The following is an 11835-nucleotide window of genomic DNA, read 5'->3' on the forward strand; positions in this document are numbered from 1 at the left end:
GCCGTTTTTCACATATCTCAAAGCCTCACATCGGCCGAAAGCAAATATAGCCAGATTGAGAAGGAGGGCTTGACTATAATTTTTGCAGTGACCAGGTTTCACAGGATGATTTTTGGTAGGCGCTTCACTTTGGAAACCGACCATAAGCCACTCCTCGGTATCTTTGGATGGAGGAAAGGTATTCCCACTTACACAGCAAACAGACTACAAAGATGGGCCCTTACTCTTCTACTGTATGACTTCGAGATTCGCTACGTGTCAACTGACTCCTTTGGGTATGCAGATGTGCTTTCACGCCTAATTAATATCAATATTCGACCGGAAGAGGATTTCGTCATAGCAACCATGGAACTGGAGAACACGGTTAAAAGCGTTGCCAACCAAGTACTGGAACCCATACCTCTTTCGTTCAAGCAGATTACAACAGAAACAAAAGCTGATGCAGGAGGTTATTCGTCATGTCAATAATGGATGGCCTCCAAAGAAGACAAATATTTCGGATCCACAAATACAGCAGTTCTATTTGCGACGAGATGCTCTCACAGTCCTAGAAGGATGCCTAATGTACAGCGAAAGAGTGATGGTGCCACAATTGTTAAACGAGTACTTCAGCAACTGCATAAGGGGCATCCCGGTGTTGAACGAATGCGCTCCATTACACGTCAGTACGTTTACTGGCCAAATATCGACGAAGATGTTTCCAAATTGGTCAAAGCCTGCAATGCTTGTGCCGATGTGGTGAAAACCGACAGAAAGACAAATTTGGAGTCTTGGCCCGTTCCGAAGAAACCCTGGCAACGGATACATCTAGATTACGCTGGCCCTATAAAAGGTCAGTACTACCTTATCTTAGTGGATTCGTTCTCAAAGTGGCCCGAAGTTATCCAGACAAAGGACATCACTAGTGTGGCAACCCTGCGCATGCTGCGTGGCGTTTTCGCCAGGTTCGGAGCCCCGGAGACACTGGTGACAGACAATGGAACCCAATTCACCAGTGAACAGCTCGAGAAGTTTTGTCACGATAACGCAATTCTACACCTGAAAACGGCCCCGTTTCATCCACAAAGTAACGGCCTCGCAGAAAGATTCGTGGACACCTTCAAAAGAGCACTTCGCAAAATCTCTGCAAAGGGAGGAACAGTGGATGAAGCCATCGATACGTTCCTACTGTGCTATAGATCTACGCCGTGCCGTAACGCACCAGATCTCCCGCTGAAATCTTACTTGGCAGACCCGTGCGAATCTCTCTCGAGCTACTGCGTCCACCAACTCTGCTCAGTAAGGAAACTCACAAGAGTCAAGCGGAACAATTTAACCGAAAGCACAGTACAAAAGCTAGATATTATCAACCGCAAGATACCGTCTGGGCGAAACCGTTCCGGAGTAATAAATGGTACTGGGAAGCTGGAGCGGTTGTTGAACGAATAGGAAAAGTGCAATACAACGTTTGGATGCCCGAACAGGCCTACACTGTGCAAAAATGCGGAGGAAAGGGGCACGTTGCTAGAAACTGCACGAAACAACCCAGGTGCATGATCTGCAAACCAGAGGACCGGCTGATCCCAAGTGTGTCGGCGTAGGTGCATAGAAAGCATGGAGCTATGAACCTCCACTTGACGCCGTTTTTGTCCACGCACGGATGCTTCCGGAAGTACCTGCATCGGTTTGGACATGCTACGTCACCCCTTTACAAGGAGCGTATGAACGTTCAAGGGACGCCGGAACACGTGGTCTTCGAATGCCTTAGGCTCGAAGAAGTTCAAAGAGGTATGCCTGGCGTGACAATCGATACTGTCGATTAGTTGAATAAAGCAGTTACGCTTGGGATGCATCAGAACATGCCAACCATTGGCGTGGCTTACAAACTTGAGTTCAAACAAAAGCTCTTCTGCCGGATGGGAGTTCGAACATGTCATACAATTTGTTGCATTTTTCCATGCACAGTTGCAGTATTCTAGTCAGGACACTGACTGGAAATTGCAAACTCAATTATCACATGTGCGGAGTATTATTCTTGTGTACTTTGTGAATTCGAACGGAACGTCATATCATTTGATATGTAACTGCCCTGCAGTAATGCAATTTCGTATGTGGATTTTCGATGCTCCATACATAGATGAACCTATGTGCAGAGCCAAAACACATTGATATGCTATTGTTCCTAACTCAGAGTGGTAAAGAGTTATAGGCTTCATCAGTAGGGTGCATTATTACTTCGGGAGTGAAAAATCAAGGCTGTTTATCGTGTCGTGATTATATTGTTTTTTTTTTTTGATTATAGAGGTTTTAACCTTAGGATCATTCGCCTCTTTTCGGGTTAGAGAAATCACTTTTGTAAAAATCTGGAACCCTATGTGCGAGGATGGGAATCGAACCCAGGTGAGCTGCGTTCAAGGCAATCGATTTACCAACTACGCTATGCCCGTCCCCATTCTATTGTGTCATTTTCCATTTCCCTATCTTTTTCTTTCTTCTCCCTTTCCCTTCCCATCACAAAAGTGATGAATATCATGGGAAACCTGTCAATTTAGCCATTATATTCAGCTTCTGATATGCAGCATTTTTTTAAATGGGGCAATCTGAGTTACTGCTTTTTCGTAAAATCGGCAAAAATGAAAATGGGATAAATATGCGATCAAGGGCAGTATGGTTCCATAAAAATTACTCAAGATTGTTTAGCATGTCTTTTCGGAATGAAAATAAATGTGTTGTATTGTAACATCACATCCAATTTGTTTATTATTAACTTCCACTTATTGGTTATATAACATTGCAATATTTCATAGCGGTTCACGTTGTCATTTGGTTGTTTCCATCAAAATATATTAATTATATTCGTGGTTTCAATAGTTCTACACTGTTTTCGCACACGTATTGACGTATCCAGATTCTTACACTATTCTATCGATTTATTGTTGTTACTTTTATTTATTTTAAAGCTTATATTCTGATTATTTCCACGTTCGTTCACTAGCTAGTGAGAAATTGATCTGCTACGGTGCCGACCTATGTAAATTCGATTCCCAAACCGCGCATGTAGGTCTAGGTTATTTATTGTTGATCACAGAGAACAGAAACAGAATCAATATTCATAAAACTAACATTAACGATTCGGACCACTGTTACTAGAACCAGTTAGCATGCGCTCGAAGTAGTCGACAGTGTATAACACCTGTTTAGCATATAGTTACTATATTCCCAGTTAGGAGGACACAGAAGAAAACACTGGCACCCCAGGCAACTGTTCAAGCTCTAGCTTTATAGTTTCATTAGGTTTGTTCCAGTACACGGAAGTCACTCCGGAGTAAACAGGAGCAAAAAATTCTTGCTCCTTTTTACTCCGGTTTGCTACCAGAAGAAGAAAAAAGAGAAGAAGAGAGTACAGGAACGATTTTCTCCGGAGTACTTCCAGTTTCTCTTGGTACTGGAACAGACCTATTGTGGACTTCGTGAGTAACAACTTTACATGTACGTTCAGCGAAACAAATTTGAAGATATGATGTAGTTTCATACTTGTGCCAATACCTCTCGGTATTACAGTAAAAATATTGTTTATTTTCGTTTCTCTATGCTCGATAAAACAAGGAAAGAGTAAAATAATTATCACCATAATCACAATACCTTTTCTATATACATCCAAAGAGAGCATGTTATGTGACGTCATGCTCGATTGGCTCCGGTACAGCGCAAATTCGTTAGTTGGGTCTCGACTGCGCCCCAACTAGCGAATCGTATCCGTTAATTGGGGCAACTGACAACTGACAAAAATTACCCAAGGGAAACGCTGATTTTTTGTTTTCTTTCATAAAAACGGTTTTAATCCACCTAACAGTGTGATGAGACATTTCTTATAACTCTTATCACTCTCTTCGGATATTATATCGTTTGAGAACATTTAGAACATGATGCTTCGCGATGTTTTTGATAACACATACTATATGGGATAGTGGCAGGACTCGGAGAATCGCTCAAATCAGCATAGAACAACATCAGTGCTAGAAATCTCAAACCAAATCAATGGGAAAGCGAAAAAATGGCCCATAAAATAGACATACCAACCAATTATTGTTAATGCTCTGTTGATAAAATATCTAAATTGTGGTGGGAAAGCTGAATTTTCCTAAAGGGGTTATATATTGTACTGAACCAAAAAAATCGAATTTTTTTTTAATCGATTTGAAGTTTATACTTTACACAAATTTCCAACGCGACTGAGAACTAAGAAAATTGAAATCGCAGCTCCTGATATTTTTCTAAAGGTGACTTCCCAGTAGTATCCTTGATTTGAATTATTATCGCTAATCCTAATGCCAAAGAACAAATAAAAACCTCTCTAAAACGAACCGTTTGGGAAAATCATCATCATTACTGGAATTTTCATTTTCACGAATCTTTTCGATAACCTTCCGTCACTTGCCTTAATGCACTGGGTGCACAGTGCTCTGAAAATCTAGCGAAATCGTCTTAGGGCACCAGCGGGTCTAATTCAGAGCCATCTGCGCGGCGAGTTAAATCTGTAAAGAATTCTAAAAATTAATTTCTATTCCATAATTTTCAGTTCAGCAATTCGAGAGATGGTGCTCACCGCAAGCCATGAAAAATAGACTACGTTGTAAAGCGATGGTCACTATTTATTAAAAAAATCACGGTTAAATAAAAAATAAAACTATTAAAAAATTCCAAATAGTTTATAATTTTCACAAACTTATTAGGAAAAATTGTTTAATAAGCTTTCGTAATATTGTGTAGGAAAAAAGCTGAAAATTTCAGTATTTTCTCTATCTGCAACATATAAACCCTTAAGTATACCAATTAATTGGTATGCGAATTGGAATAGGTTCGCCAATTTTTGGAAGAAGTCTATAAAATAACCCCTTGAAAGCTACCTAAAAATAATTGCATCGAAGCAACAAAAAACCCCAAAATGAAATGTATCTTTTAATGTGAAACACAGTGAATAATAATACAATAAAGACCCATTTTTATCAGTCTCATGGTGTATTTTAGGCTGACAAAATGGGGACATTGACTAAATCGGGCAATTTTTTTTATTTATAATAAACTGAAGCTGTTAAAATATTCTTCCCGACCCTTGATGTAGTCTGATAACTATTTCTGATTATCATTAACTTTCTATTTTTTGCATATTTCCATCTTCATGATAAGGAAAACATGCTCAAGAAAGGATTTACTCGAATTCAGTCTTGTTCGTCTGCTAGAGCCCATCAAACATATGTCATATTTGGCTGATAAAATCGGGGTTTCAATGTATTATAATAGATATTCAGCATTCGAAGAAGTTTCTTGTGAACGAGTGTAGAACGACTTTGTTCCTACTTACTTGAAGTCAGCGGCGTAGCCGGAAAGGTTTGGTGAAAATCGATCATACTGTCCAAACGGCATAATTCCGAAACCGTAATTTTTGAAGTTTTAAAATTATGCAGAATTAATTTTTCAGAAAATAGTAACAGAGTTCGTGTCTTTAGCGAATTTGTTAAGACTTTATTGTAGTCATGAATATTAACCTGAGAAAATTCACCATAAATACTTCTTGGACGATATATCGTCAAAATTATTTTATCAAATGATGCGCTGTTTAACGTTTGTAAAACTCATCGAAGATACTAAACCTCCGAAATTAGCGGTTTCAAAATGATGCTATCTTGACCTTAAATTACTGTTTTTAAACATTTGACCTATACATATAATTGGTCATACAACAAAAATCAAATGCTCATCAAAATCGATCAGAACCTGCTAGAGTCGAATGGAAATCGTCATTTTTCATAAATTTCTCTCTACATTCGGAAAGTGTTATCCTCGTTATTAATCACATTACGTTTTCGTCTCAACTCGACGCATTCCCAAAATAAAAACCTGTTTTAATCCACCTAGTGGTGCAATTGTGCTTTTCTCATTTGTCCAGACTACGATTCCATGGCTGGTTATGTTCAATACAATGGTGGAAATGAATATTACATGTTCAGTACGATTTGCACATACATACAATGGATCGACAGCCACGATCTTGAGATACTATGTGATACTGAAACACCGCTTGAAACCAGCGGTGGATCATGGAGAAAGATCCGGGAGGTCCAGGTCCTGCCGAAAATTTTCAACTTGTTAAGAAATTTTAAACTAGTTTTAATTTTAAAGTAGCAACCCCTCACTGCATACTTCCTCCGGGCCGGTATGATTGACGATTTTTAGAGTGATTGCATAACCTTTCTATATTAGAAAGGCAAAAATGTACCAAAGTCCAAAAAAGTCAATTTTTGTCAAACATCTCAATGTTTCATGAATTTTAAAGTCATTTTGCATCAAAAATACAAATTTGATTTTGAAAATTTTTCGTTTCAGTTTATATGGGAATTTGCTGTGTGATTGCACTCTTCAACTCGTAACTCCGGAACCGGAAGTCCAATCAATAAAAAAAATCAATAGCAGCCGATGGGAAGGTAGTACCTTTCATTTGAGACTAACTTTGTGCAAATCGGTTCAGCCATCTCTGAGAAACAGAGGTCACATTTTCCGATCTCGACGGACTCAGTCGATTGGTATATGACACTCAGCCCTCCGGGTCGGGATTAGATTGACGAATTTTAGAGTGAATGAGAAAGGCAAAAACATTTTTAGCAAATGTTGAAAGTTATGCATTTTTTGGTGAGCAGTTCTATGTTTCATAGACATTAAATCAATTTTAACTTCGCTTTCTATTAAATAAAGACCCTTATTACAGTACATTTCTACAAAAACGAGCTCAATTTGAAAATAAATCTGAGGATTATGATTGATTACAGAACTCTGGAATTTTCTATTGGAATGTTTTCAGGCAGGAATTTGATATAGATGCTATTAGACAACTGTGATATCAAGACCAATAGATCAGTTACATATCAGGACCCCATTTCGACCATTTATCAAAAGTCCTCATGATGTTTACAACAACAGGTTATCAAGCTACGGATCAGATAACTGTTATTGTAATATTGAATTAAGTCAGTCTGCATCAATAAATTTTCAAGTTCAATCCAATATTTTTTTTTGGGTGTGGTGGGGGGGGGGGGTGATTGGGGGGCGTTGTATTGTGTTTAACCCCAAAACCTTCTCTAGGCTACGCCGTTGCTTGGAGTTTTTTTTTCGCATTTCATTTTCCGATATGTTTCAGATCGATCCGAAGGTTATAAGTTAGAAAAATTGCAGTCAGAAGGTTCGCACAGATGAACATTTTTGCACTGATAAGTTATCAAGTTCCTTCCAACCTGGAAGTGTTCGGTGATTATTTCTAGCGGTTGCAGATAGTAAAATGAAATACAAAATTCGTTTTATCGAAATAATGTTTAGCTTATTTCAATGGATTATTACTATATTGAACAATAAATAGGCGACAAAGAGTAATCCACAAACAACAAGCCATAACTTTTAAAGTATTCTAAATAGATATTTAAAGTCTTTAGTAAAGTTATTCGCAAAAGTAAGAGCTACAAATTTGCTGAAGGCATCATTTCGATATAATCACTTCCACGAAAATTTGTGAAAATATCTCACTCATAGGGGGATTAATCAGCAAAAGCACAATACCAAAAGAAAGGGCATATTACCTGCATTAAATTCTCCGAAGATACTATTGACCTAAAATAAGCCATTTTGGCGTTAATAATAGATTACATTTTTTTTGATCATATTTCTGGCAATGGGAAATGATAAAAATCTTTCGTCCGCATTTAATGTTTAATATCTCTTTTGATAATAGGCCGATTTCAACAATCTATAGCTTGTTCGAAAGGTATTTGTTAGAGCTGTCTAAAAACATATAAATTGTTAATCTACATTGTCAATTTCGGCAGATAATTTAAAAAAAACTGCAAGAAACGCCATTTTTGCGCATTCAAAGATTCATATCTTGGAACCTAAACATCAGAATCAAAAACAAATTAATAGCGTTCATACTGTTTTTTAGTTCTTTCATTTAAAATTGGTTTGGATAAGATCGGTTCAGCCATTGCTGAGAAACACGAATGAGAATTTGTCCGTTACATACACACACACAGACACACACACACAGACATTGTCCCAAATCGTCGAGCTGAGTCGATTGGTATATAAGACTCGGCCCTCCGGGTCTCGGAAAAAATCTTGAAAGTTTGAGCGAATTCTATACATTTCTTTTTTAAGAAATGTAAAAACAAACTGAAATATTTTACAATTCACAAAAGTTGGCTGTTTCCTTCCAGTTTAAAGTTGTTTTTTTGTGACAAAGTATGTCATTAGTATTCTTTTTGCCATCAATTATTTTTTGATAAATTCCTTCACATAAAACAGGAAATAGATACACCGTCGGGAAAAAGCCGATGAAGCACAAACATACTACGTTGCCACTAGCTAAAAAAGATTGGATAATGTGATTGCATACATCAGAGATGACCTTCAAAAGTTACTAAACTAACGTCTCTGCGACACAAACTAATTGATGCTGAATGGAAGAAGCGAAATATTATTATTTCACCAAAATCATTCCGAAATATGAATTCAAAAAATAAAATTCCATTGAATTTCAAAGTATGATTTTTTCTGGATCGCCACATAAATCAACCAATGAACCCCTTGAAATCGATGACATTCAAACGTCAATCAGTTTTTGACTTTCAGTTTTGGCATAAGAGTGTCTTTTAGTTTGGGCATGCCCCAACCAGCGAACACCCAACTAACGAACCGCCCAACTAACGAATTTGCGCTGTATTTGGCATGTTCAATTGGTTCCGCTCAGTGTCTCCGCATAACTATGAATATAGTAACTATAGTTTAGCCTATAGACGACGAGAAACATGCACAGCAGCTGGAGATAGCACTACAATGAAAACAATCCACACGATAAATTCATATGAAATTAAACATCACTTTAATGTTCACTTTCATATTAAAAAGTAAAACATTTGATTTTGATTGATTTAAAGGTCCTCTTATGTAATTGTGGCATAAAGTACCTAATGTTTAATAATTTTTTTTAAAGCAATAACATGACTTAGACATATGCGCTATTCTGCAAAATGTATATTAAGGTTTCATCTATAAAAATGGCGTCCAAAATGGCGGCTTTCTCGGAACAAGATTTTTCGAATCTGCGGGCATTCTCGTTTTTGAACCATTCAACCAATCAACTTCGGGTTTTGCCCGCCTAAAAGAAGACAACATTCTCGGGTGCTGTAACCTACAAAATCGCAATATTTTGATCATTAACGATTTTTAACAGCCGGCCAAAGTGTAAAAATCATGCGAAAAAAGGATACTTTATTTTCAAGGAGCCGCCATTTTGTTTCTATATCGAATATTTTCATGTTTTTTGGGTTGGGGTGTTTCTAAGGAATGTAATCTTCAAGATTCCTTTTGGTTTGCTGCTTGTAGACGACGAATTGCGACCTGTATCGTGGCCGCAGATGAGGTCGGTTTTCAAAACAGATTTTGCTGGAGCCGTCATTTTGGACGCCATTTTTGACACCTTTGCTATGTTCAGGAGTGTTTTATTTTGTATAGGAGTTTCAAAGTAGAATTGGAACTGTGTCTTAAATACATGCAAAGACACTTAGACCCGATAGACTGGGGAAAAATAAATTTGAATGCAGTAACGCTGAAGGCATGGTGATACATGAATTTTAAACTGAATAGAACATCCGCTAAAACTGCTCCTGGGGACAGCAAGTTCTAGTTTTAAAATTTTCAGTTTTATATTATAGATATGTCAAAATTATGAATCTAAAACTGAAACACTCCTGAACATGCTCGATTTTTTTTTTATTTTATAGATTAAACCTTAATAAGCATTTTGCAGAATGGCGCACATGTCTAAGTCATTTTACTTCTTCAAAAAAAAATATAAAACATTAGGTACTTTTTGCACAATTATATAAGAGAACCCCCTTAAAACGCATTTCATGTGGTGTTTGAAAATAAATTAAAACAATTTCCAAGCGAATATGACATATTTTTCAACCCCTGTTCGAGTTTTACACTTGGAGTTTATATCAAGCTTTTACGAAGCATGTTCTGTTCTTTCGACTTTTATTTTCGGTCACTCAGTTAATCCGCAGCCAAACATTAAAGCTCATTTTATATAATACAGCGAACAATAGTCATAGTTGTGTGTTCTTTAAATGTATACAGGCTTATACCGACACAGCCGAAATCATTTTTCTTTACCATCCACATGTTCCAGTCCATGTGTTGCTCGTTCAATACCCAAACAACAAATGACAGAAAACGTGTGAACTCTGTTGCTGTTGCTCGTTCGAAAGTCAAGCAACGAATGATATAAAACGAACGCGCAGGAAATGTATATATAACTTTTCGTATTCGATTGGGTCTCTTAGGTGCTCCCTATTGACGGCTCTGTCTGAAATAGCCTGGAAAATATCGTTTTTACCACATCGCTTTTGAAAGATTTTCTAAAAATCAGTTTTTGCTTTATGTATTGAAATCATGCATGCTTCAAAAGTTAATACAAAATTGATTCACACTTTTCCGACTGATTAGTGCAAACATGATGTAATTCCGTTCAGTACACAGTTCTACCTGCTGTGTCCTCCGAAAGGTAGAAGTAAGTAAAAGATTTACCTTAATTTGAATACTTTTTACAGATCTCGTACTCGATTGGAATGACACTGACAGGCAAACAAAATTGAAAAGTCTAGTCTATATAATATCTTTACACTTCAATATAAAATAAATGTTGCTAATTTGTTTGTCATTTCAAAATGCACAACGGTTCCTGTGAAAGATGGTCAACTTAAACGCTTTATCAAGAAAATTGAAGTAAATGGACGGCTGTTTGTGTTGTTACGGTCTATCTATATTTACAGCACAGTTCAAATACTGTCGTGAAATTGCAGTACTAAAGTACAGTCTAACAGTTCAGCAGCATAGATAAAAAGCTTTACCAGATATTGAAGGAATTTGGGATGATTTAAGGACATGCTGAATAGAGTCACAATGTGGCAGCTAAAATGGCTGCCGTCGTTTCTGCTTCTTCTTATTTCATCGTCAAAATCAAAACATTGCATTGGCGAGCAAGACAAAATCGTTTGTAACTTAAATGTCTTATCTCAGATTGCTTAGAAATTGTATCACTGTATGTAAGCATGTTAGCACATGCAGATGAATTGATTCTCTTCATGGAATTTTGATTCGTTTGGGAAATTGGTATCTTATTTTTCAAAACAAATGAAACACGTTGTACAAAAATCAGTCAGCTGATTGCTGAACGATACACTTGTGTGCGTGCCATCTCCTATCGGTATAGTACGTTCTAGCCGCACACAGATGCTGAACGTAACCCGAACATACCCGAGCATAACCGAACCTTTGTTGTGATTTTGGCATCGCTTCGCCTTAAGAAAGGTGCGATCTCTGCGTGTATGCATTATCCCATCCTAGGAAATAATCACTTTCGATGCATTTTTAAAAATGAACATTGCATTTTTTTTAAATGAACATTGCGTTGCGTATATCACACCCTAGTCCTGTAGGTAATTAACCATACACTAGACTGGATCAAATTTTTACTATCCGCTACACCAGGCTCGGTTGATTCCATTTATGGTCCTTAATAGCTGTGTATCGGTATTGGTAACGATCGGTTGTATCTACGGGATACCGGTTCGAATCCCAATTCCTACAAAATACCACTTTGACCAATAGTGTATTGCTGAAAGTATTTGTCTAGTGAACATATTCGTAGAATAATACATGTTTGTAAAAAAAATCATTAAAGGAATGCTATGAAGTATAAAAACTGATCAAATGAATACAATCGCAATGAGCCAAGCTAACTCTGTCAAA

At 37.2% G+C, this 11835-nt stretch overlaps 1 protein-coding gene across 1 annotated transcript; it reads left to right on the top strand.

The window, feature by feature from the left end:
- The first annotated feature begins 555 nt into the window (after positions 1-555).
- LOC131680605 (uncharacterized protein K02A2.6-like) lies at positions 556-1428 on the top strand. The gene has a single exon (XM_058961320.1). The coding sequence runs from the start codon at positions 556-558 to the stop codon at positions 1426-1428; it is 873 nt and encodes a 290-aa protein (XP_058817303.1).
- The last annotated feature ends 10407 nt before the right edge of the window (positions 1429-11835 follow it).

Source organism: Topomyia yanbarensis, chromosome 2 (genome assembly GCF_030247195.1).
Source record: "Topomyia yanbarensis strain Yona2022 chromosome 2, ASM3024719v1, whole genome shotgun sequence".
In the NCBI taxonomy this organism is placed as follows: Eukaryota; Metazoa; Arthropoda; class Insecta; order Diptera; family Culicidae; genus Topomyia; species Topomyia yanbarensis.

Excerpts from the sequence above, each read along its gene's own strand:
- LOC131680605 (XM_058961320.1), top strand. The coding sequence starts at position 556 with ATGCCTAATGTACAGCGAAAGAGTGATGGTGCCACAATTGTTAAACGA.